Source organism: Synchiropus splendidus, chromosome 3, assembly GCF_027744825.2.
Source record: "Synchiropus splendidus isolate RoL2022-P1 chromosome 3, RoL_Sspl_1.0, whole genome shotgun sequence".
NCBI classification, from domain to species: Eukaryota; Metazoa; Chordata; class Actinopteri; order Syngnathiformes; family Callionymidae; genus Synchiropus; species Synchiropus splendidus.
In genome coordinates this window covers 31,592,975-31,620,795 of record NC_071336.1, presented here as the reverse complement: position 1 = coordinate 31,620,795, position 27,821 = coordinate 31,592,975, and the positions used below count along the sequence as shown (strand labels likewise).

Below are 27,821 nucleotides of genomic sequence, written 5' to 3'. Positions count from 1 at the left end.
TCAAAATGAGGTGAAATGCCTGTTTTGGCTTTTTTCCCCCAAGTTATTGTGACACTTGCCGCCGCCGGAGTCTGCCGCCTTAAAGTCGTCATAATGTGATCTCACCTGGACAGATCACTGGCAGTTTGGTTAGGATGAATGACAGGGATGAAAACCGTGCTCTAAATTCAGAGGGAAAATTGTTGTTCAAGGTCTGCTCCGATTTAAACACAGATCAAAGAAGTGGACGCCTTGCGTGGCCCCAGTTCAATGGTACACAGTCATGAACTTCACTGTCTTCCCCTCCTTCTCCACCAACATTCTAGGTTCTACTCTGTCTCTCCTCCCCACACACCATCTGTCCTCCTCAGCCTTGTCTCCAAACTTCTCCACAGGTCCCTCTGATGGACCAATTTCTGACAGCTTTAGTCCCAGACTGTTCCTACTGTAGTCTCCACCCCAACTGAACTCTCTTCTTCACCTCCATTCTGATCTGTTTTCAGTGGCCCTCCTGCCTTGCGCCTCCCTGTAACGTGCACTTGTATTCTGTCTGAGTTTACATATCACTGTTTCAGCTGCCATGATTCAGTAGATCAACCTCAGCCTCTGTTTCCTCTTTTGTGCCAGAGCTGCATGAACAATGTTTCTTCCACAGTCGCCATGTTGGTTTGGGAGTTTGTTGTTGTCATAAACCTTTGACTCTGGGCTGCTCCCCCTTGTGGATATATTGGTGAACAGCAGTACCAACATAAAGAACACATGGAAGCATGTGATCATTGACTGCAACATTGTTTGAAAAGGACTTGTAGATTTTCGTACATAAAGCATGAAAGAACCTTTAGCAGGGTTGGTGCGAGCTAACCGAGGACACCCTGGAAAGTTCATACGCAAAATCACACGCAAAATCCTGAAAAGTCAATGAATGGTTTTTGGACTGTGGGAGGAAAGCAGAGTGTTTAGAGTTCACCCACACAAGCTCAAGCAGAACATGCAAACACCAATAAGGTGGTCCCCAGAGCAAAGACCTTTTACGAAAGATACGACGCGATGCTCAGAATATTTCATCCAAACATTAAGACACAGCTCCACTGGCAGTGGAGTCTCAGCGAGGGAGCTCACTGAGGCTGAATTAATGGATTACAGTAGGAACGCGGGTTCATTTGTGGCCCCGACTGATTTGGCAGATGGTCCCTGGCACTTGTTCACTTGTCCAGGTGCTACACACACAGACCCACACTGTAATAAAAGGAGACTTTTATATCAGGCCCCTATTATATCTGGCCCAGTGGGGCGTCAGCTATTATCTCCACGTCCAGTGAATCAGAGTTGGCACCAAATATCGCAGCTAATCCGCTCCAGTCCCCTAAAATGACCTTCATGTCGGCGGTGCGGCGCTTTGGTTTCATTTGTGTTGCGTCGCTCATTTTAATGGATTGTTGAAAAGTGTCTCTGAAATACGTGACATTGCGGAACACTCGACTCAAACCCTGTGTCTGTGCAGCTAAGTTTAAAAAGTGAAGCTGAGCCCCTCACAGAAAAACCTTTCCTGACGTGCAAAAGCCAACAGTTGACCGCCAGACTGCATCGGAGAGACTTTCACACGGTGTTTGCCATTTTTCATGCGTTCACGCCGTCGCACCTCTGGAGACACGTCGTGGCAGAAGCGCTTTGGATATCGATTTAAGGTCAAGGTGTCCGTCTGTGGGCCGTTAAGAGAAGCTCTCGGGGTCTTTGGATTGTGCTACTGTCCGTGATTATGAAGTGAAGCCGCCGGCAGCCTGGTGTGTGTGTGTGTGTGTGTGTGTGAGCATCGATTGTGAGGGAAATACCTGCAGTCTGACACGGCCAATTTGTCACGAGCACTGGAGGCGCACGCCCATCGCCACTGTAGCCCTTCGATTCATCACGCCGTATTGACTTGCCTGGGTTTCTTCCTGCCCATCAATTATGACCGCCTGTAAAGGCCCCGCCACTCTGGCGGCAGATTTGCTGGCGTTTATCATCTCCGCTGAGAAGTTTGAGCTTACCGACCGGTTTTTAACCGGCCACTCACAGTGAAGAGGGATACACTGAGGTCCCCAGTCCGTGTCTCTGTCAGAGCTGTTGTTCATGCTTTCATTTCCTTCTTAACCTTAACACAGACGAGAATAATGTTTAGGTAGACAGTACAACAATTGTATATATATATATATATATATATATATATATATATATATATATATATATATATGGATGGATGGATGGATGCATGGATGGATGATGGACAGATGGATGAGATGGATGGATGGATGATGGTGGATGGATGGATGATGGATGGATGGAAAGGATGGATGGATGATGCATGGATGGATGGATGGATGGATGGATGGAAGGATGGATGGATGGATGGATGGATGGATGATGGATGGATGCATGGATGGATGATGGACAGATGGATGGATGGATGATGGATGGATGGATGGATGATGGAAGGATGGATGGATGGATGGGTGGAAGGTTGAATGGATGGATGGTTGAATGGATGGCTGGATGATGGATGGAGCTGAACTTTGTTAAGCTGATGTTGGATGATGGATGACGTTTGGCTGGATGATGTATAGATGGATGGATGATGGATGGACGATGGATGGAGCTGAACTTTGTTAAGCTGATGTTGGATGATGGATGACGTTTGGCTGGATGATGTATGATGGAGGGATGGATGGATGGATTGATGGATTGATGGATGGATGATGGATGGATGGATGATGGATGGATGATGGATGGATGATGGATGGATGGATGATGGATGATGGATGGATGGATGATGGATGGATGGATGGATGGATGATGGATGGATGGATGATGGATGGATGGATGGATGATGGATGATGGATGGATGATGGATGGATGATGGATGGATGGATGATGGATGGATGGATGGATGATGGATGGATGGATGGATGATGGATGGATGGATGGATGATGGATGGATGATGGATGGATGGATGATGGATGGATGGATGGATGGAACTGAACTTTGTTAAGCTGATGATGGATGGATGAGCTGAATCTGCTCAGACCTCTTTGAACACTGATGTGTAGAAGTACTAAACAGAATCATGTACTGTCAATAAAGTAGCAGGTGTTGACCCTTTTATTTGAATATATTTGGTGAAAAACAGTCTGATGGTGTCGTATTCCAGCTGAGGTCAATAACACCGCCACCTGGCACAGGGTCAGCGTGACCATTCCTCATTAGCACATTTGAACTTGAAAACAGTATTTTCTTCGTCCGTCTCTGACTTCTTCCTGAAAGAGAACCCGACTTTTCAAAGGCGTGACATGTCTTTTGTGCCTCAGACTCGCTCCTGAATAGCTTTCTCCATTTTGGCCCATTATGACAGAGCTCTGACTCGCAGGCTGTCAGGTGAGAGCGTGTCTCAGCGCCCCCTGGAGCTTCAGTAAAGGTCAGCGTGCCTCTTCATCAAACATCAGGCAGGCCGCGCCCGCTGTCAGCTGGGTGCCGCTGCTCCTTCCCCGCCGAGTTTAAAGTTCACTTCCATCTGCTCCCTCAAACTTGCGGCGAGCCACGGAAAACGTCTGCGCTGCTGCCCTCATAAAGCTGTCGCGGGCGGGATTTGACTGCCGGGACTGAAGACGGAGATGGTCTTTACTTGATCTCTGCTCCGGCAGATAGCAGAGTTTTTCTTTATTGGCTTCATGCACATTATGATTTTCGGACCGTTTGACGTGAACAGCGTGACACAGTAAAGGTTGTTTGTGTTCACAAACGTGAGGCTCGGGGACCGGAGGTGGCCCTGTTACGATCCCTCTCTGGTCCCTCTTTGGTCAGTGACTTCACTTTAGTGTAGTTTCCCTGAATACTACCTTTTCTCTTGCAGAACTCTGCTCCCCCCTGCTGTCCTTGAGTTTCAAGATTCATTCATGCACTAGAAGAAAGATCTTTTTGACAATAATATACCTCATTGTAAGGTGTTTTTTATACCTTACACAGCTATAAACAAATATTTGGATTGGATTAAAAACCTTGTTGTATTACTGATTACTTAAAGTATGTATTGAATTTATGTACCGATCACTGTCCTTGGATAGTACTGTATTTTGATTTTATTATTGCAATTATACTGTTGCATTTTGTTTTTTTCATCTTGTTTTTCTTCTCTTTTCTTCTTGTAAATATGGGGTTTTTTTTGGTGGGACTTGAAAGTTTTCCATGCACAATTTGGCAGCTGCTAAATGTAGAATTCAAAGTAACTTGTACTCTTACTTTTACATTAAAATGTTCTGTAAAGTAGCGACTGTAAGCTTCCTTTTAAGGGAGGAATCGGCAGTCGCATTACTTTTTCCTAGTAACTGTGGCAACAGTGTGTTGGGCTCTGACATGTACTGGTGATACCCAGCAGCATTTTTGATACAGTGGGGATAGAAAAATTATATTTTCAGAATGAGTTCCCTGAGGTTCCATGTATCTCAGGGTCAATGTAAGATCAGCGCAACATCTTCAGTCGTTTGGACTAAAGGTGGCAGGCGAAGATGATTTACATTCCTTCTCTCAGCTGTGATCGCAAGGTTTGGGCGACCAAAAGAACGTGCTGGGAATGAGCTTCTGCGGAAGCCCAGTCGTCCAGGAGAGACTCACGCTGAAACATGGCTCCTCCGCACAGTAAGAGAAGAAGTGCCCCTGCGACCAGGCCACGGATGAACATCTCAGAATGGATGGACTATGAGTTTTAATTGATATTCCTCTGAATTCAGTGTCTGGTAACCCTGAGAACTGGCAGCTTCCACATGAATGTGGAGCTTTATCAGTGAGCGTTGATTTGACTTGCAAATCCCTCCCCCCTTCCGAATCCTGGCAAAGTCTCTTTTTGAAAATCAATTCTCAAACCTCTTCGAGCGAAGTTACGTCCCGCGCGACGCTCATTCATCTCCCGACACGTTCCCTTTCTGCCAGCCTTTTCAAACGGATTTTCAGTCCGCTCCTTCTGAGCCCGTCCCAGACGGAGTATTTTAATATGGAGACGAGTGGTTCCTCTTCAGAGTCTGGCCAGGAGGAGCGATACATTACACCCAGGCCTAATCTAGTTTGGCGTGGCTCATTGGTCCTCCACTCCGAGGCGCACCGATTTTTCCGAGGGCAAATTGGTCGTAGGGATGATGCGCTTTTAATGATTGTTTCTAATGTAAAGCTAATGTGGTGGTGATCAAAGCTTTGCCTGTGGACTCCACTAGTGAGTGTGAAAAGAAGATGGAAATTGCTTTCCAAGAAGTTCCAAAGTAATTAAAAGGAAAGTCTCCTTGTTGGCGGAGCGGAACATTTTTTAAGAATCTAGTAGTTTTGTGGTGCGGCATCAGGATTATGTGACTGTGTTTGTGTGTTAGTTACGTTATTTACTAACAACTTAGCAGTGCTGTGTTGCTAAGGCGGCCAAGACTTCGCTCTCAGCCAGAACATAAAAGAGTTTCACCACTGAAACATACAGTCGTGTGGTGCTGTGAGCTAGGATTTTGGAACAGGGCGTCCAAAGCCACGCCCCCAGCCAAGTCCCCTCCAACACGCCATGTCAACCACTGACCTAACTTGCTTTGTAAAACATGATTTGTACAAAAATAACTTTTTATAAAAACAAATATCTGAGTCAAGTAAGAATCATGAACTGAGATTGATAGATGGAGATGGTTTGGACATGTACAGAGGAGAGAGAGCCAGTACATTGGTAGATGAAGATGTTGAGGTTGGAACTGCCAGGCAGAAGGTGGAGAGGAAGGCCACAGAGGAGATTGATGGAGGTGGTGAAGGAGGACATGAGGTTTGTAGGTTTGAGAGAAGAGGAAGCAGTGGACAGGGGGAGAAGCCCAAAGAAAAAGAAGAAGAGAAAGAAGAAGGAGGAGGAGAGGGAGAAAGACAAGAAGAAGAAGAAGAAAAAGAAGAAGAAAAAGAAGAAGAAGGAGGAGAAAGAGAAGCATTTTGGGACTGCCAGGCAGAAGGTGGAGAAGAAGGCCAAAGAGGAGATTGATGGAGGTGGTGAAGGAGGGCATGAGGTTTGTAGGTTTGAGAGAAGAGGAAGCAGAGGACAGGGGGAGATGGAGGAGGATGATCCACTGTGGCCACCTCTGAAGGGAGAAGACAGAAGAGGAAGAAGAAGAAGAAGACAAAGAACAAGAAAAAGAAGGAGAAGAAGAAAAAAAAGATGAAGAAGGAGAAGAAGAAGGAGGAGAAGGAGAAGCATTTTGGGACTGCCAGGCAGAAGGTGGAGAGGAAGGCCAAAGAGGAGATTGATGGAGGTGGTGAAGGAGGACATGAGGTTTGTAGGTTTGAGAGAAGAGGAAGCAGAGGACAGGGAGAGATGGAGGAAGATGGTCTGCTGTGGAGGGAGAATCGAGATGAACTCAGTAGCTGTTGTCACAGTAACACTTTCATATGCAAGTGCAAAAAAAAAAAAACATTTATAGAATGATTCTTTCCCTTGCTACTAGTTAAATGTCTACCGTTTTGTTCATCTTCTTTTGTATATTTGTGCAAGATACAGTTGTATCAGCTGTGGATCTGTTTCTAAACGTCCACACATTTAAACTATACATAGAACCATGTGAATTTTGATCCCTGTTATGCTGTTTTACTCAAATTTGTCTAGCGCTGCGAGATCCTCCGCTGCACGGCACTGGGGAGCGGGGGGAGGAGCTTTGTGCCAAAAGAAACACCCAAATATTCCTCCGATGAAAAGTTACTTTTATAAACAGTTGTTTAAAGTTTGGGATTTATTTGCAGTTTGCGCTTGTCATCGGCGTCAGACATCCCATCGATCACAGTGCTTCCATGCCGTGAGTGGAATGTGGAAAACTGATGGCGCCTGCGATGGCCAAGCTACGGCTGCAGAGGGGTTGAAAAACAGCAAATACTCGGCACAAACACTCTTTACATGGAAACCATTGTGACGCCCTCCGAGCTAAAAGCCTGCACGCGATCATCAAAGATCTGAAGCGGCTCAAACACAGCGCCTTGAGGAACCTTTTACCACCGATGAACAAGCTCAACTGAGCTTGCAAAGCCGCAGTGTAATGCTTTTAAAAAGATTGTTCTGCACTAAATCTTCTGACTGAAATTTGGGGTTTGATATCATCTGTCGTTACTAATGGACCAAGGGTCGTGGAATAAAGAGGCAAGTGAAGGACACACTTGAGTTTTGTGTGGAGACACGTCCGCTACAGGGAAGAAAAGGGTGATAGACAAAGCAAACTGGAGACTGAAAAGACCTTGGATGGATTGTTGTCTCAGCCGCTTGCGAGAATGAGTTCAGAAGGAGCTAGAAAAAGAAAATAAGATTCTCTTTTTCTATCTTGCTTCAGTGAAGTGTTTTCTTCTCTGTGGAAGTATCGTTGAATGTCAGAATTACTTAATTCCGCCGCGTTGCTCTTCAATGCCAAGAACTGCCATTCTGTCTCTTCATCTCCAGATCGATCCCAAAACATCTTGTTTTCGCCCTCCGCTGGGGAATCACGTCTCCCTCTTTCCACTCCAACGTATCCTCGGGCGGCCGTGCTCTTCGCCTCGCCATGGTTCTGTTCTGGAATCCAGGCTCAGATAATGGCGCCTGGCCTTGTTTGTCATTGACATTTTGCCTGCTTCGGTGTCAGACACAAAAATGAATACAAATGAATATGGCCTCCTCGTGAAGGTTTGCTCTGCGGTGGGTGGAGTGTTTGTTTGATAGCGCAGGAGGCAATATAGGTCTCTGCACCCTCTGTGTGTGTGGCCAATATTATTTTACAGATAAGGCAAATGAAGTGATGGATTGTGTTGAGAGCGAAAGGGAGTGTTTTTATTTGTCTGCTGACGGCACGGCCAGGCTCGTAATTCATTTATTTGTGTTGTTTAATGCTGAAGGCGACAAGAAAAAAAAAAGCATGAATCTAGAGATAAGAGAAAAGCAAAGTGCTCAAGTCATAACAATGGGACAATAGTGCAGAAATACTGGTCATTTATTGCAGCATTTTTGCAGAAGTATTACAAGAAAGACGTTCGATACATGGACCTCACAGTCGACACTAAACTAACTCTGACTATGGAGAATACTTTAAAATATATTCTGCTCTGATAGGTGTAGTTCTACAGGCATCCACTAGAGGGCACACAGAGTTCTCTCCAGGCATCGCACACTGTTGTGATGCTTTATCTATAAATCCGCAGACACAGGAAGCATGCAGTCACGGCTCATGATTTAGCGCCTATCGCCTGACTGTATGTATTCACTGGTTCTAGCTGGCAGACTTGAGTCGCTCAGTCTGCTGACCAGGTTTGACTTCCCCCGTTTTTCGTTGAAAAACACAGAAGTAGGTGACACTGTGTGGAGTGCTAGTGAGTCGTGTTTATAAGCCTATTATGTTGGTTACTACCTGACTTCTGAGATAAAATGTTTCAGATTTTCATCCGATTATTTGACGTTTCGGTACAATAATCTGCTGTGACCTTTACGCGGAAACAAGTAAGAATTGGAACGACTAAGTCCAGAGTGGGAACTTTGTGCCAGATTTGTCGTCATGTCAACACGCGACTGGAAACAGTGCTGAGAAGTCGACAACAATCGCTGACTCAGCGACAGTATTTAGACTCCTCCTCCATATTCTGCATTGTCGAGTGAGTTTCACCCATTCCAAAACGTCGTGGTAAAATTAGCATTGGTGTCGAGACCAGCTAACCGAAGACTGGGTCGAGACCAGAGCATACAGAGACCAAGTCCAAGACCAAGACTTTCAGGGCTCAAGACCAAGACGGAGACCAAACTAAATCCAGAATCCAGAAGTCTATTTGTCTTATAGACATGCGCATGTATTTCCTACCACGAAAGAAACAGTACTCATTTCTTTCCAAAATAAATGTCAATTGTTCTAGATTGAGTTTGGTCTTGATCTTGCCGTCGGTTCCGCCCCTCACTCTTTTGGTCTCAACTCAGACTTGGTACGCTCTAGCTTGGCATCTGCGTACCTCCGTTTCTCTGCCAAATTAGTTCCGGCGCTGCTGTGACAACCTTGTTTCATCCCTCCATCTGTCTGTCCATCCATCATCAACCCATCCCTCCCTGCTACCCTCCATCCCTCCATCCAAGTTAGTCCATCTGAATACCCTCTGCAACCCTGCATCCTCTTCCTATTCTTCCACTTCTCAGATGTCACGGCGCCAACAGTTGAAGTAAACAGACCCAGGCTTTCGTCTTCTTGGACACGTCGAACAGCTTTTGTCTGGGAGCGAAGCGGTGAATACAGGGTTTGAAGGTTTGGATTAGTAGCACTTGAATGGTGCGTGAAATGTCCCGCGCCTCCTTCAACCGTAGGAGATTTTTGATGGCCGAGTCACAGCGAGGAGCAACGATCTGGACGAGGACAAAACGACAGAATCACCGTGTTTAATTATGTATCCAGTCAGAAGCTGTCGGATGTTGATGTTTCCGGTTGACTTATAACACCCGTGGCCGTGTTTGAGAAAATGAGCTGCTGAACGGAACAAGGCTCTGAGCTCCAGAACCGAGCCGGTGAGACAACAGAGAGTGTTGACCGAGCGTCTCGAACGTGTTCGTGTCCTCGGAGTTTGATCCCAGATGAACAGATAGAGAGCGGCGGCTTACCTCCAGCCTCTGACAGCCACCAGAGGAGGAAGCTAAACAGATGGTGGCGGGGGGAAGGTTTAAGGGCTCTCAGCGTGAGAGCGGTAGAAATGGCGCCCCCTGCCTCCCACCATCCGCTCTCTCCTGACTTTATTTCCCAGGAGATGCAGCGGTGTGAACACAAACAAGGCTGCGCTACAGTGGCCGGAGACACGTCTCCTGCCTCCTATCTTTCTATCTCTCTTCCTCCCTCAGAGCGTGGTAAGCGCCGCGCCGATATCGAAACGGACATTTCCTTTCGAGATGAAAGAGACGTTTCAGTCGTCCTCAGAGGCAAACGTGGTCGGAGTGAGAAAGCAGCTCACTGTGGCGGCGCAGTCTCCAAGGCAATAAAGGGCCATCTCACACTTTTAACAAGGTTTTTGTGGCTCCTCGCTGACCTATAAAGACATATGGATATTGTCTGTGATGCTCCAACTCTGTCCCACTGGAGCCAACTATAGTTATACTCACCAACACACTGCAGCAGCAGCAGCTAACATTCGCTGAAGGAAGATACAGTGTCACGGAAGAGCAGAGCCTAAAGAGACAAACAAGGCTCTGAAATTACACAATTATTTCAGAGCCAAAAAAATTACCGTCTTTTACAACGATATGGCAAATTTTTACAGGCTAAAGAGTGTCATGCTGCCAAAATGCTGATCCTCGCCACATCAAACCGATGACATCTTAGGCGTTTTATTGACCTTAAAGTGCTCAAAATGCACTGTTTTCACCTGTGTGTCTGCAGCTCCGCCCACAGAGCCGATCTCCTGGAGAGGAGAAGCAGCAGCTGAGACCTGCTGTGGTGTCGGAACTTGGGACACTCGAGCAAAAACAGCACATTTTGAGCGCTTTAATGTCAATAAAAGATGTGAGGAGTTGATGAGTCTAATTCAGAACATTGCTGAGATTGTTTCATGAGTCAGTCTCCATGCTGGAGTCCGTTTTCCAAACTAGTTTAGAAGTGATGGCCATCACCTCCACATCACCTTTCTACGGCGCAGACAGCACCACTGCACCCGCGGCTCATAGACCACTGCAGCTTATAGATGAGCAAGAGCCATTTTCGTCCTAAAATTCAGTGGGTGTGACTAATATTCCGGTGCACTGTATAGTCCCGAATTTACTGTTCAAATAATCTATGAGTTCATGTTAGAAGACTTCATCAGATGTTTTTTTTGACAAGCCTGTTGCCAAATTTACAAAGTTTCTGACCGACTACATCCTGTTTACCCAAACTAACGTTGTCACACGTCCAGACCTTCACTGTAACTCAACATATTTGCAATCATTTTTCAGTCCTCCACTTTTTTGATCATATAAAAAACTCCGACAACTTCATTAAAAACACTCAGGGATTTCAGATGACTGTGCTTTAACTTCTATTTTAGCTGTTTAAATTACAGTTCCAGCTGCCAAGAGGCATCTTTGCCTTCAGAGAACAGCGGCGGTCTGAAGCCTCCCATGACACAAAACAAACAGCACTGCGCTTATGATCAGCGTTGTGGAGAGGACGGCTGCTGCAACAGCATTGCAGCATCGCTAAAACTTCTAATGGTTTTTGTTCGATGCAATCAACTTGCAGTGACAGAGAAGTGAACGAGCAATTAAAAAAAACAGAAGTGAGAATAAATGTGTTTTTATTTTGATGCCTGCACAGGCATTGTTTGAATATTGTTTTCTGTGTGGTCTGCTTTCAGCTGGAGGCAACCTCAGTCCTGTCTGTGTGGAGTGTGTGTGTTCTCCCTGTTGAGTGGCTTCACTCTGGTGAGTGGGAGCCCTCTGGTTTCCTCCCACAGCCCGAGAACTTAGAGAGCTTGATAAACACTAGGTGTAAGTTTGTGCATTTGAATGGTCTGTGGCAGAAGAGGTGGAAGTTGAATGAAAGTTAAGTTTAAGTAACCAGCCTGGAGACCGTCAGTGAGCATGGCAGAAAGTCATGTTACTTTTAGCTAACCAGCCGTAAACATTGGTGGCGTATGAGTCTGTAGATAACATGCTGTATAAATATTCAGGTATGTCCAGTGTCATGTGACACAACTCGCTTACCTTGAATCGAGTCGGGATCCCTGTCTTCGGGTGCCAGGTTTTTGTTTTTGTAAGTTTGTAACAGCCCGGCATTTATTCACTTGAAATGCAAGGCATGTCCACATGTGACTGAGAGGATCTGGTTCATCGGTAAGCTCCGTTTTTTAAAGACAACTGGTGTTCTTTGTCCGCATTGTCGTTTCATTCACGTGGACGCTACCCCCATCAGTCCATCACAAGAATTTACGGGGCTCTGTTGTTTGTGACGGTACCAAAACAAGGTATCAATGAGTTTTTTGCGTTTTATTATCAAAGTGGTGTCGACGCATCAGTTCTTGGAACAACATTAGCCATGACTATTCGAGACTAGCGAGATCTGTCTCAAGCTTTGTCGTAACTAAATCTACGTCTGTTTTGGTCTCCCGAGTTGCATTGAATTTCACCTGTCAAGACTGTCCAAGTTGACTTTGGACTCGGCGTGACGTCAATACGAAACGGATCCATCGCAAAACAGGAAGTAAGTCTGTTAGAAGAAGTTCACAAAAAGAATGCAATGTCTGATGATTCCACAAGAGGGAGAGGCAGTTGACGTATCATAAATGTGGTGGTCAAAACACACTCACCAAAACCAAGAGAAACGTAAAGTCAATAATCCAAACATCCATCAAAAGCAACAGAGTGAGATAAAAAACATAACTTGGCTTCAAACGTCCAAATGTGGTGTAAAGAATTCTCACTCACAACTCGCCGCTGCTAAAAGCCCAATGTTCCGTGTTGTGCCTCACCTGGAGTTGGAGGGTTTAATCTGGGAGTGCGATGAGTTCACTGACAGGTGAACAGTCACGAGGAGATGGACGGTTATTGTTGTGTGCCGTCCCCACGGTGGGCTGAAGGTTTACGGCTCACGTGTCACGGTCAACGAGTGACACAACCTCCCAGATGAGCTCCAACATTCCATCACAATAATAAATATGTCGATACTTTGAAAGATGCATCCAGAGTTGGTGCAAAACTATCTTTTGTCCCTAAAGTTCCGACATGAGTCACAGCTGTGATGTTCTGCTCAGGAGCAAGTACGGTAGTTTTCTCAGTGTGTAGTTAAAATGGTGGCGCTACTGAGTCATGTAGCCTCCTGCGAAGGATTCAATGTGTCACTTCTGTGATTCAGTTGAACTTCTGCAGTGTCGATGCGGTGAGTCATAGGCGCCATATTTGACCTGAAAACAAACTTCTATCTCAAAAGCGCTGTACTTCTTTGGATCTTCATAAAATTTGTGAAGTGTAAGAAGTCATCAGTCTCTTTATAATCCAAATGTAAGACTCATAAGAAACACATATAGCTCGCGAACTGTAAAGGTTGGTATCAAGTGAAACACAAGATGTTCTGATGCTTAAAGAACTGAGGTTTGGATCGAGTGAAACACAAGATATTTTGATGTTTAAACAACTGATGAATCATTTCCACCAAGTCAGTTTTAAAAAGCTGCTCCTGGACGCGAGTCTGCGACGCAGCCGTCACAAAACATCCTTCATTTTAATGCCCTGTCAGGTTTGTTCTGTGGCTTGAATTCACTTTGAGGTTTTGGATTGATTTGTTTCCATTCAGCTCTGTGTATGACACTTGGAATGAAGCTGTGTGTCGACGTGCTGCTTTCATTTTAGATCCCAAAGGAAAAGGTGGACGATATATAGCTCAGAAAACACAGGGACTTTGGGGTGTGGGAACACAATGCTCATAGTCACCAAAGCTTTGCATCAAATATATCAGTGCACCTGGGACACCCTTGTGTCCTAAATTCCTAAAACAAAAAGGGCTGCATTGTGTGTATAGTTTTGTCTTCAGTCATTGCATCTCACTTAGACAGTGTAGCAAGTTTGTATCTCCCAAGTTATGCTGCATCTAGCAAAAACAGTTCACTCCAAAACCTCCAAAGCCAACACTTGCGCTTTTGTCAACCATAAATATTCCACACAGCAACCACTAGACGGCGCTGACAAGCTGCAACACTGGCGTATGTGGAGCAGCAGCAGCTTGAAGGAAACATGGGGTTAAAGCTCGACACATCACGGAGTTCAGCTGATGTTAACATCCCTGCTGCAACAAAATCTCTTCAGCGAACATCAACCTTCCTCACAAACTCAACTTCCCCGTGTTTCTTAATCCTCTTTAAAGTTGGATCAAATCCATGTCAGCGCAGCTGATGTGATGAGGAAGCGGAGCAGACGCAGGAGAGCGGGTAGCGTTGGGGAAATGACATTCCTCCGCCTGCCGTTTACCTCCAGCCCCCCGTGTGACCAGCCTTTACATCATTAAACACATGCTCCCCCATCTGTCACGCTATTGAGAGCAGCAGCTGATTGGAGGAGGGGGTCATCCATCATACGCCGCTGAATTGGCCCGGTGCTCAGATCGATGGACAGAAAGATGAGTGGCTCTGACCTTGAGCTCGTCCCGCCCGCTCAAAGTAAACTCCACACTGGAAGGAGGAATTCAATTCCACAAGTTTCTGAGCGGCGAAGTCGATTAAAAAAAAAAGAGTGTGGCTGCTGAGGATTGACCTGGACATGGAATGAACTGAGCATTTTGGCATTTTAGCATTGAGAGCAGTGTTATTCGGCTTGTATTGTGGCACACATTAATGCTAAGATATTTATGTTAAGATCACAATATGTTTACTGAATGTCTTTATCTGTGCCCCCTCTTGTGTACTTCGCACCCCAGCGGTCCCTGAGCCAGGATATTTGAAGTATTTGTTTATTTTTAACCATTACTATTATGCTCGACGAACTAGTCATGATATTGTTGGTAACTTAGTTTTACATGATTTTTATTTATTAAAAACAGAAAAAAACTCAGTGAAATATATACCATATAAATATAAACATATAAAACAAAAGATCAATAATGTATACCTTGTTTAGTATTTGAAATATTATTGATCGCAGTGAGCTCAGTGGGACAGTAGGTGGCAGTGGGACTCACTCAGTAGGAGTGAAGAAGTAAGGGAGCTTGCGTGGCAGCTCTCTAGACCAGAGAGAGTGAGAGTCCTCCAGACGTTTTATGTGGCTGGATAGTCAGATGGAACAAAACTTTAGCTGCACACTGCCACATATAGACTTGAGTTTGGCATTGAATATTTTGGCAGAAATTCCACGGCACGTGTCGACACGTGTGGGTCGAACAGTGGTGAGGGTGAGGATACACCGGTGGTGAGGATCGACGAACTCTCATTTCATTAGATGTTGACTGGTATATACGGCCGTGCACTTTACTTATGATGCCAACAAGCTCACACCATGAGTGACGCGACAACCACATGAGGTGCTATATATACCAAGTAGCATGCAATTGAATTTCAAGAGCGAAACCAAGAGCGCCACCCCATGGCTTCTCTTTAACCCACCTTCACCTTTTTTTTTTATCAGAGCCCATGCCACCCTCTCCAGGAGCAAACCCGTTGTGAACATAGTCGATATTTGAGACCTTAGGCGTCACAATGTGTTGAAATGGAGTCATGTCTTCTTGTGTCACTTTCTACCATCTCATTGATAGAGGTGACAACAAAAATAATTTCAATTAAAAACTAGCTTTTACCCACCTAATCTGACAACATGTAAAGGAATTTTATCACCCCCCAAAAAACATGAAATATTGACACTCATTTTCCTATTTTATTTCTTATTAATATTTATTTATTTATCTCTAATAACAAAGGAAATATAGAAGCTCGCATTACTTGCTACACTAGATAGCATGAACACGCTAGATAGTATGAACATACAGTAGGTGGTAGTGCTGAGGTTGTGACTCGCTCTTGGCTGAGTATCAAAAAAAAGCAACAGCTGCGGGGCCAAAGCTCTGGGGAGAGGCCTGTTCTAGGCCTGAACATGGAAAGGCCTGATCTCCGCGAAGTGACCGCTCTCGTCGTCTGGTTTGTTTCTGCTCTGTTTTGAAGACTTCACTTGGGGATTCTTGCGCGTCACTCAGCATATTAAAAACCCAACTTTTCCAAGAGCGCTTCCTGGGCTGCTCATCTTTGCGAGGTGACTCCGTGACAGCGCTCTGCTCTAGACCGCCTCAATTGTAATTTTGATGAGCCACCCGAGAGACGGACCTGGAGTCGGCTCAAAGTTTAATCTTTTATTCACAAGCTTTGGCATTTTCCTGGGCCTCCAAATCCTCCCCAGAGGTTTCGGCCCTTTTTCTTTTAAATTGTTATCTCCCCGAATGGAGCCTGTGTTGCGATGGTCCTATTAATACCAACCCCAAAATTACAGCGGAGGGTTTCGGGGGGGTTTATGATGAGGAATGGAGCAGTTTGGCAGCCAAGTCGCAGTGTCCCAAAAGAGGCATCACTTATCTAAATAGCAGCGAGTCACATGCTGAATGTCAAGTTATTAACTACAGCTGTAACAGAAACTCAATTCGGAGTCATTTGGCAAAACTGCTGGCTCATCAGAAAAGGAAAGCGATTTTAAATTGGATTTGTTGTTCATCGTAATTATTCCCCGTCTGAGGAAATTGTTTTGGCTTCTTCAATTTCAGCAAATGATTCCTGAATTATGGGGGTTTTCACTCCGGGGGCGACCGCGGGGTGCGGAGACTAATTGTTATTGATCACACTTATGAATTTGAATCTGTGTTTAAAGACCCCAGCATGTCAGCCATTACGTCGATTTGTTCACAAGAGGGAGGAGCCTGGTGTAGCAAGGAGACAATACTCAGTCGCTGACAGTGAATTACTACTGTGGGCGAGAGCATCCCCCTGGTCCGCCAGAAAAAGAGAGAGTTGCTCCATCAGCCACTTCTGTTTTGCTGTTTTCCAGAGCCATTTTCCGAAATATAAACTAGCGCTTGATAAATAAAGTTAGGAAACAATATCTCTCTTTTGTAGTGATGGCAGGTGAATAGTGAAGGATGCCATGTTTTTTATTCTGACCTTAAGAATAACCGTTTGTTCCAACTGTCTGGCCCACAAGGATCCACTGTATCACACAGATAAAGAGACACAAGACTCTCAAGACTTTTTTGTAAAACTTATTAGGACTGGGTGACTGATCTACAGTGATACCTCGGTTTTGTCTTTTTTTAATTTCGAGATTTTTTTGCATTGGATTTCGAATGAAAATCCAGAACTCGAACGCCCCCGAAAAAAGCCGGAAAAACCATAACGTGCGCGGACCGATCAGCTGACCCACGAGGTGCTTTGTTATTGTGTATAACGCAGCCTCTGTATGCAGACGTGTCCCGTTAGCTCCATTGTTAGCTCGACTGTTTTTTCTTCCTATTGAGGTGTAAAACCTTTCCTGTCTCCACACTGGAGCGTGGTAGAGTGTCACAGGGGAGGTGCTGGAGCGCTCACTCCAGGGTTTGATGTCCTGTTGTGGGCTGGAGCTGGGACAGGGATGAGGCCAGTCTGGGACAGAGCGTGACTTGGTTTATGACAAACTGCACAGAAGCGCACATTCAGAGCTGGACACGCACCGGGCACCTCTTCACTTCTGGAGAGACGTCACTCACTCGGCAACCCCTCCCACATGCAGCGGCCACACACATAGAGGAACAGCCACCTGCAGCAGACACTCTACATTCACTCCTACAAAAGACTATTTTAAGGCTTGGAACACATTATTTCTTTTTCCATTCATTGTAATGGGAAAAATCGATTAATTTCGAACAAATCACTTCTCGAACGGACGTGTGGAAGAGACAGAACCAAGGTACCACTGTATCTCCATTAATAATAGTAGGCAGTAGATGCACCTCTCCTCCTTCACCATGAGAGGTCGCTGTGTTCTGAATCTGACTGATAACGACGGAGACGTGTTGAGGACAGAAATTGGATTTTGTGTTTGTAACTTTATGTTTCAACTATGTTGGGGTTTTTTTTCAAAACAAAACCTTAAAAAATGTAAAAAAAAATATGAGAGCCAGGCGGCACTGGCTAGTCGTGATGCCCGTGATGATGACCTGACCAGCCTATTTTTGTGTTAAATGTCTGTAATAAAAAGCACTTTTTCATTATTAAACTGACTGAAGTTGAAGCAAAACTGTGGCCCAGCATCAATTATTTCTCCTGACTCCTGCAGTGACAGATTCATTCACTTTCACATTACTTCCAATGCGGAAATTGGTTTCCTATTTGAGCTTTTCAGGATTAGAATGGCTTCTTGGATAAATTAAATTTGACTTTTAAGCTCCCACTAAATTTGGCCGAAATGAAATTCAATGCTAATTTTAAGCACTTAAAAGAGACAAAGGAAGACGAGCTGGGAAATGAGTCCATCGGGGGACGTGCAGAGAGAGAAAGTTGCGGTGGACAGATGGTTTGGACACGTGGAGAGGAGACACAGTGTTGGACCAAGAATGTAGATGAAGAGGAGGAAGACAACCAAGGAGGTTCATGGATGTCATGAAGGAGGAGAGTCTGACCAGGCGGGATGAACGGTGAGGTGGTGATGTGTAGCGTTGATGAAACAGTGTCACAGGCCACTAGATGGCGCTCTTGGTTTAGAAGTGATGTAAGGTTTCATTGAATGACTTGTTCAAGTCCAACCATTTTACAGCAGACAGTGCCATCTGGTGGCCTCAGAAAGTCAGGACACTGTTTCATGAAACCTCATCTGCTCCTCTGAATCCAAACGTAGCCTCCGAGCTCAAAACGTGTGTGGCCCCAGTGTGTAAGACCTTCAGTGACCACAGAGCCTTGTTGCCTCCCTTTGACTTGCCGTCAACGATGGTCATAATATGAAGCTCTACGAGTCGTAATAAACCAACAGAAGACGAACTGATGTCAGTAGGATTAAAGTGAAGTGCTTATTGCATCGCTCAGGCTCATTGCTATGGCAACACCGGCCAATACCTCAGTGTAACGGCTCGTGCTGTTTATTTATTTCATTTTCATTTAAACTCCTCGACTCCTGCTTCTATATGTTTTGCCGCCTGTCACTGCGGTGTTCCTCCCCAGCCAGCGTTGATGAGTTTTGCCGGCTGCTCTGCTCTCACCGCGCGAGACAATATGTTGAAATTGCCTTCAGTGCTCCTTTCCAACCGCGACCTGAGGGGCTTTTTTCATTTCGCCTTCTGTCCCGTGATCCGGGGGAATTGAAAAGTCGCTCCTCTGTAATGGAATAAATAGCTCCAGAGGTTCCAGGTGAAACCCATTGTCAAGGATTAGCATCATGCCTGGGGACCTCAGGTCGTCCCTGAAGCTCCAGAGATCTTCCTTTCGCTCCCCTAAAATACAGCCACTTTAATGAGCGGTAATGAGCAAGTAATAACTCTTCCAAAGTCTTGTCGTCTCTCTGGAGTCACCTCTAAAACATATTCCACTTCCTCTCGTGTCAGTTTCCAGGTTCCAGCAACCGTATGCAAACAGAAGTGGGCAGGTTTTTCCATTTGTATTCTTGCTGGAGCAGCTCGTGCAGAGATTAAAGTAAGGATGATGTCATCAAAGTTGGGTCGGGACCAAACTCCCCATAAAATTTGGAAAGGTCTTCTGGGCCTCTTTGTATTCGGCACCTGTCTGAAATACCTTTTTTTCCTCCAACATTCCGTTCATCTTCAATTATTGAAGCTCATGTTCCAAAAGTAAATATGCAAACGCATTTTAAATCCACCTCAAACAGGAAGAGTGACTTTCTGAACCAGCAGTGGCTCGGGCAGCTTCGGCTCCAGGTCTCTGCCGACCAGATGGACCTGCTGAGTCTTTGCATCCTTTCCTAAAATTGATCCCAAATATTGTGTTTTGGGCAGCCGGACGCCCCGCTCCTGATTCACCCTCCACTCTGGTTTCAGGGGAGTCTGCAGGTCTATGAACCGAGATCACTTTAATACTCAATTTAATTTGTTTGCGTTGGCGGAGTCAGACCCACAGGCTTTTCTAATCCCTCAATTTTCTCCTCCAGAATGACTTCTGGGTTAGTGATGCATTATTTATTTCTTCGTGGCAAGAGGCTGTTATAGTGAAAACATCAGACTTGTATTTATCTTTTTTGCTAATATGCCAGATCCGGGCTGGATGGTTATTAAGGCTGTGTCCCATTTCTCCCGCTAACACTAGCACTTAACGCTAGCACTTGGTTTGGAGTGCCCTCCACTATGAAGTGCTATTGACACTTCATGATGTCACGCGTAAAGACAGCGTGTCATTGGCTGCCGTGCTGTGTTTTGCTTCCTGCATATCCAGTGTTGAGACGTTTTGGAAATGCCAGCGTTTCTGCAACCTCTTGCATCTGCGCTGATCATCTCACTTGGTTTGGTGAACCAACGGAGAAGAAATGGGCGGAGCCTATGTTGCGGCGATAGATCTGTTAGAGGTATGAGGATGCTAACGTTAGCCTGGATGCTAGCCCACTGTTGTTTGTTCAGAAGAAACAAAAACATACTGTTGTACATAACATGTTCATGTTGTCAGACACAGTCGACCATTTGCTCACGCTAACGCGTGATACGAGAGAAAGTCAACAAACGGAAGAGTTGTCCTCACCACTAACATGTCCCAGTTGTCCTGTCCAACATAGTTTTGAAATAAAGTAGTGTGGTATCCTGGAAATCCATCCTCACTTCCTCTTCCCACTTGGTTTCCAGTCAGCTCTGGAGCTCCCTGGGTTTGAAGGGATCAGTTCAAGTGGTGAACGGCGAGTGCCCTCGGTCTGAGGAGTGTTGGGACACTCTACACTTACAAATCGACTGTTAGGGCCAAAAATGAGTGTTAGGGTGAGTAATGGGACACAGCTCCGACTATTCACAGTGGATAATGGTGAGGCGGAATATTTCACATCGTGGGATTAAATTCATTCTTTCTGTTGCCCTACCCTTGAATTGTTTTTGAGGCTGATGCGCGGGAACAGATGGACTCCTTCAATGACCCCAGATTGGGCCGTTCACTTGAGTGTCAGACATGGTGTTGGTGAAACGTATACTGCCCAACGGTGAGCGACCCGAGCGTGACTTAGCGACATCCTCTGTTGAATAGCGATCACTGAAGTCGGATCAGTCAGCTTTGCCACTTTGTCATAACATTTCACCAGAAGCCATTTAGACCCATGCAGTTTCTTTTTTTTTATCTGACAGTGACTGCGCTTGCAATGCGCCACAATAAATGTCTGATCTGAATGAACATGCTTCTCCTTAACACGTCTTTCAGAATGAATGCGTCCATTAGGTTGAGAGTCCATGTACACACCTGATCCGATCGTCTCTCCGTGGGTCACTGCACACCTTCACTCCATGCTACATGAGTGATAATGAAATTATCAACCCATTCTCACCTCCAAACATGGAGTCTTTTCAAGTGTGTCCAGTGTTGCCACTGATGTCAGCCTTCCTGGTTGAAACAGCATGAAAGGACCGTCATCATCCGTTTGTCTTTTAGGTGCTAGCAACTCTTGTGGCTCTGCACTTTAGTAAACTTCAGTGCCTCGAGACAAAGCAACGCAAACCAATTTCCATCAGTCCACAGCATCAGGGCGTGCAACGGAAGACGGAACACGTGGGAAGTCCACTTGAAAATGTGTCCCTTTGTCCCTCTGTATAAAAGAACAAAATGCAGACACCAATAAAGGGAATAATATTCTCGCCGGATGGTGTTGCTAGATCCCAAGTGGCAGTTTGCAAATGTATTGAGGAATTCAAGGGGTCTTCCTTCTACATTTTCACTGTTTGCTGTTTTCACTCGAGGATATTGTACACACACCTAGCGTCTGTCTGGGATGATTTAATCTACGCTCTATCTGTGATCTTATTTCTGAATCTACACTCAGAATACATTGATTCACACTGTGGGAAAATGCTATGGCATAGCATGCCATTGTCCACAAGTGATGCTGGGTATCTCATGGTAAAGTTGCTGAATCGCTGTCATCTGAGTGAGTCACAGCGATTGCTTGTGGAGTGCAAGGCACACATGAGTCATCGGACCATCGACCCCATTCTCCTCGTGGTTGTGTTGACTTCGCTTTGGTTTCCCCCAAACACACTGAGGTTCAATCCATAAGTGTCAGTCGTCTTGAGTTGCACTTCATGTGACGTGTTGAACCGGAGTCCTGTCCAGGGTGTCATCCGCCTCTTGCCCTGTGCCGCTGGGATGGACTCCAGCTCCCCACTAACAAGGCAATGGCTCAGCTTTTTCTGTGAGCTTCTTAATATGCAACCGACGACAATGAGCTCGATTTTCATGAGCGATAGCTGTGACATCATCCTTGCGCTTCTGTGGTGCGAATCCATACTGTCGATATTCTAAACCAAAAGCTGCAGCTGAAACCAACTTTCTATCCATTCAACGCTCATCACTTGCAGCCACTTTGCTGTTTCCGCTAAATTACCTCGCACGGCTTCGGCCCAATATTGACTGCGCAAATTCAGAAAACTTGCACGACTCTTCCCAGAACTTTTTCCCGTCTTGAAATCAGCGTGTCCGTCACGGTGCCAAGTCCTGCTTGTTTACATGTCTTCAGCTGACAGCGCCGTCGCTACCCAACGATCCATAAATTCAAATTGGTTCTGCCGGACCAATTTCCCAGAGAGGTGCTCGTAATTTATGGGCATGGCTCATGTATATACGTTTAAATAAATGTGTCCACCCTGCTTCATCTCTCGCTGATGAAATTGATGTGGCGGGAAGAGAAAAAATTGGATTCGGATGAAGGAGCGAAATGCTACATGTCACATGACCAGACTGTTTAGCGTTAAATAGTCTTGACATGAAGCTGGACGCTAATGTGATGCAATGATGCTTGATGTTGTTTTTTGTTGACGTGTATAGAAAACCCAACATTACGACCATCTGGATCATCTTCGATGACAGAGAAATTTGGTTTCAATGAAGAGGCGAGTGATAAGAAAAATGTCTGTTTCTTTGGTGCAGTTTGGGCCTCAAATGGAGTTGCGCTCGCTCCTGCGGCCAATACGAAACTTTTATATTTCTGGTCTGAGCATTTCCATTTACGCTTGTATCAAAATTTGGGAGAAGAAAATCGGCTCCTAAGTCAAAGCCTATTTCATCCGCTCAATAACCAAGGCTTATTGGCTCCGTCTTGCCATGACGCGTCTCGAGATGACAAGACGTCCGACTTCAAAAACAAAACAAGACAAAATGGCTGCTGTATTTAAAAGTTACCGCCGCCTCACTTATACTACAGTCGGTGAAGTGTTTCCAGGATTCAGTAGGATTCAAGGCACCGGCACTGGGATTTGTCTGGTGATGTCACACAACTTCAGACTAGAGTGCGATTATCAACTTGTAGAACTGGAAAGTGAACATGAAGATCTAGAGGCCTCGTCCCGTCAAAACAGTGGGACACCCTGGACAGCTGCCCGGGCAGTCATAGGACATAGGACACACACACAGTTTTGGACTGTGGGAGGAAACTGGACACCTGTACAACCATACAGATGCCTCAAAATAGAAACTGCTTTGCAGTCGGCAGGAACACAAACATCACAATGGGAAATGCTTCCCAAATATATGTATGTTATTATTATTTCCCGACTTCATGTGTGGCAAAGAGCTATGAAGCTGTGAAACTTTTGTCTGCGATTTGATGTCACCAAGTGACATCTAGGAAATAAAATAATGGATACATTATCCTCAGATGACCAGCAGGTGTCTACGAAAAAGCAATTCTATTCACAACCAACACATTCTCACTCCAAAGGTGTAAAACAAAGACTATTCTTAGGTGAACTTTTGCATTCCAGAGAGACACCACAGAGCCGTATGATGAGTAATGGACGCTGATTCTTTTACTCCTTTAGTCCTTGTGTCAGAACTGTGTTTTTAGCCTGCTACAAAAGCATTAGCAACCACCATCTCTAGTGAAAATAAACTCTTTCATGTTCAATCATTCAGAATTCATTGACGTCATCTACCATGCAGCCACAACCAACATGCTGGCTGTTGTCTCGACTGAATTCTGGTTCTGGTATTCACCGAGTGATGGCTGTTATTTGCAACTGAGGGTTGAGGCGTCCTTTGTGTGTGGTGTTTCTCTGGTGTCCCTCCAAACCTGTCCAGATATTTTTTTTCTTTCCTCTGTGGTGGTGTGGTACTGGTCCAGGTGTCCCCCTAGTTGACGTTCCACAATTCCTTCCTCAGATTCTGGGCCTGCCATTCGCATTAGGTTTTCATTTTTGGACGGTTGTCAGATCTGACTCCAGTCGCTCTTGTGTTTGACGCAGCGCGCCGTTTGAAGTTTGGCAGGCAGAGTGGAGGCTGCTGAGATTCCGTGATTCATTTTCAATTACACCACAATTCATCGCCTCCTTCTTCATTCATTCACAGCTTGTGTAGTCGCAGGTCTATATTAAGTCAGGATTTTTATTTAAGTTTGGAGCTTGAAACTATCAACCTAAATGTCCATGTCTAATGGATCCAGTGTGTTGTGGACGTTTGGAACTTGTGGTGAGTCAAGTTTAAAATTGGAGAGCTGTAAATCCCTTCAGAACTCTTGAGAAGTTGTTGGCAGTGTTGCTTAAAACATGACGACAAAAACGTATGGGTTTCACTGCTGCCATGGAGACTTTTCTGCGCCGTAAACACCGCCAAGTTTGGAGTTTTGGAAGCTCTTCTGTTTAGACGTTGGTCTATAACTGAGTTCTTTCAACAGCGTTCAATGCAAAGAAACGTTTTGAAAGGACATCAAGGGTCTTTGTTGGGTCGTGTTCGATTTTGAACTACTCGACAGAAAACGGAGAGACGAAACTGAGAGAAACTGACATGATGGAGATGTGAAGGTCTCCTGACAGATCACATCTGAACCTCCAATCTAGTTTAGGTGATGAACCTGCAGAGGAGGGAGAACGTGCCCTTGTCGGGGGACCGAGGGAGCGTGAGTCAAGGCAAACAGAGTCGCTACAAGTGAGAGCTCCCGAAGACAACTCATCTCGGAGAGACAAAGACCCGATAAACCATGAGTCGATGAGACCGATCGAGAGGCTGCGAAAAGTCAAAGCGAGAGAGTCGGGGAGAGAAGAGAAGAGTGGTGGAGGTGGAGGGGGGGCGAGAGGGGAGTGAAGACAGCCGGAGCGAGGAAAGCCGGGGAGCACAGATCCAAACAGCCCATCCTGGTGAGTGGATCATCCGAGCGCATCCTTGTCACCATGTGATTGATTGGCCGACATGGAAGTGCGCTCCAGTCAGATGGCGGGGGGAAGAGGGCTTCACTCATCCTCCCACTTTGGCTGAAGCCTCCTGGCGACTTCTCTGCATCAGAAGGACGAGAAGCTGTTTCCTGGAGAGCCCTGGCTTCAGTCATGTCTATGCTCATCGCCACCCAGCAGATCACCACCACCACCACCACCTCCAAAGTGGTAAGTTGAGAGACGCGTACCGCGCTTCTGCTGAGACTTGTGAATGATGAAGTCGGATCGTGGAACTAGATACCGACTGGCTTGTCATCGTATTTCTGAGATGACGAGAGCAACTTGAATGTAACTTTGTTTCCACTCTCAAATCAGATACACAACTTTCTGTGTTTTCTTGACTGGAATATTTTAGAGGCTTATTTATTTGTTACAATGTCCACCGTGCAGGATGCATGTGCTGGTTCTCCTCCACATCACAGCCCAACATGGCACCAACACCAGTGAGAACAGCACAACATATGACCGGAAACATGGAACAGTATTTTCACATCCTTGCCTTCTCATTCTACCCTCTGTTCATCCGCTCTTCATGACGTGAGCACTTGTTCTTGGTGGTCGAATTTAGAGAGTGAAATCCCAGCAGCTGTTTTATGATTGTTATAGCAGGCTCTTGGAAAAAATACTGAAACTTTTATCTGAAAGTAGAAAGTGATGGAGTTTAAATTGTTGCTCTTGGATGGAAAATATGATTTTCAGTTTGCATTTGGTCACCTTTTTTCCGTTTGCTATGAAGCACAAAGGCGATGATCAGAGGGGGAGTAGCTGCTTTTGTTCAAATACAGTACTTGGTTGAGATTTTGTCGCGGCAGAACAAAAACAAGATTGCGACGTTAGTTTCCTGACACCTCAAATAGTTTTCAGTCCTGACTGCAACTTAAAATCAGTTTGATGTTACCCTCGACTCTCAGGTCTCATTGTGAAGTGGACATTCAAAACAAGCTCAATGATGGTGATTTTGATTTCAATTACAACAAGAGTTGAATCAAAATGGGGATTTCTTATTCGAAAAGTGCTGAAACAGAAGCACACTAAATGTCTGAATGTGTGCGTGTTGTTGATATGTTGTGGCATCCCACGAAATGTACAGCATTTTATCGTAAATTCCAGACAGCTGAGCGCACCGGAACATTAGCCACACCCACTACATTTAAGAGGGAAAATAGCCCTTGTTCATACACAAGCTGCACCAGTCTATACGCCGTGGGTGCAGTGGTGCTGTCTGTGCCGTAGGACGGTCAGCGGTGCTTAAAAATGCAAGAGGATGACTCCTGAACTAGTTTGGAAAACTAGCTCCAGCATGGAGACTGACTCATGAAACAATGTTCGGAACTAGAATCATCAACTCCTCACATCTTTTATTCATATTAAAGCGCTCAGAATGTACTGTTTTAGCGGCTCTACCAGTCTGTGGGCCACAGAAGCTACAGCTGGCTAGAGGTGGCCCACAAGCCTTGAGTTTGACACAGGCCAATGACACAGAAGCTCCTCATTAATAGAGCAGGTGAGTATTTTGGGGGAAGTTTCTCTGAGATGCGCAGGAGCTACGTATCTAAGGTTGCAAGCTAACAAGTTTCCGAACACCGAGCATTAATTCTGGACGCACCTGTAGTCTCCAGCTGCCCGACTGTACACACACATACATCTCTCCTCGCCACGTAGCTCGAATGCCGTCCTGTTGATAAACCGGCGACGCCCCCACCTCTCCTCAGGGGGAGGGAGGGGCCCGCCTCATAACTCACATTCTCCCCTCAAGGCTCCCACATAAACGTTTGTCTTAAATCAGACCCCAACTGTCTCCTTCACTTCACCTCCATATCATTTCATTTCTTTGTTTTATGTCCCCGTAAAGCAGCTGCAGTCATTAAAGTTCTGTCACGTCGGTGTTTACCGCAGAGAAGAACCCGGATCAAGAGTCGGGCTTCTCATTTTGGGGATGAAGTCTTAGCGTTTGCTCGTGTGCCAGGCTTGTCTGACGCTTTCCTGAACAGCTTTAGTTAAGAACAACATATTTCTAATCACTGAATTAAATCTCATCTTGTACCACAACAGTCTTATTCCATTATTTCTAAGCCGAAAAACACCCATTCCTCCAGCAGAAACGAAATCCTCGGACGTTTCTGTTTCCCCTGACCTCGACTCCTGCTCAGCTGCTGGAACGAGTCGTCTCGCTTTGGGTCGGTCAGGAGCAAGGTCCGGGTCAAGTTCACGGTCTCTACACAATGAGTGCGTCTCCTCTCTGTCAATAAGCAGGAAGTGAGCGTGTTGCCTTTGATGATCATGCGTGTGGTCCAGATGGCCTTAAAACAATCAGAACATTGTTAAAAAAGGACTGCGATGATCTGTCAGAGTGAAATCATTTGGACCAAATGTTCAGTTGTGTGAAAAAAGTGCCATGATAAACATGGATTTTCTTTGGTATTCAAAGTGCAACCCAATATATCCCTGAGCTACTGTCACAGCCGTTGCTATATGCAGCTGCTACAATCCTGAAAACCTTGTCCACTTCACATTTCACACAAGAATTAGTCAATAAAAAACACAGCAACTTCTTTAAGCTTTATACAGGAAGTCCATTGAGACTTAAAGAATTTGCCATTGCAAGACACAACCACTGTTTTTCAACCTCTTTTAAGCCATGACACACTTTGTTCATTGAAAAACTCCTGAGACACAGAACAGAAAATCCTGTAGAGAATCCCTTTTAATTGTTGAAAACTGTAGCTAGCTTGTTAGTCCTGAAGGAAATACAAAATCAGATATGATGACAAATCTGATCAGCTCAGAATATTGGGCTCATATCGGTTATCGGCGATTGTAAGCTACCAGATATTCATGTTGGTATCAGCCCTAAAAAACGCATGTCGATGGAGATTTTAGGGAGTTTTTTTCCTCTCAGAGAAGGACGTTGTGATCTGGAAAAAATAAATTGTGGATGCAGATACGTTTATTCAAACTATTGTGTATCAGACATTGTTTCGTACAGAAGAAGCGTCGACAATGCACTTGGTGGAATTCAGGAGAGA

The 27,821-nt window shown here is 45.3% G+C and overlaps 1 protein-coding gene across 3 annotated transcripts in view; it reads left to right on the top strand.

Annotated features, from left to right (window-relative positions):
* The window catches only part of LOC128755895 (dipeptidyl aminopeptidase-like protein 6), a 261,376-nt gene that overhangs the window by 46,973 nt on the left and 186,582 nt on the right, over positions 1–27,821 (top strand). The window contains exon 1 of one of the 3 annotated variants that reach the window (XM_053859997.1): positions 24,723–24,963. The exons of the other annotated variants lie outside the window; for them this stretch is intronic. Within the exon in view, the coding sequence (XP_053715972.1) occupies positions 24,907–24,963 (57 nt within the window). The 5' untranslated portion in view covers positions 24,723–24,906. Of the gene's footprint in view, positions 1–24,722; positions 24,964–27,821 lie in introns of those variants that run through there. 3 annotated transcript variants of the gene reach the window in all.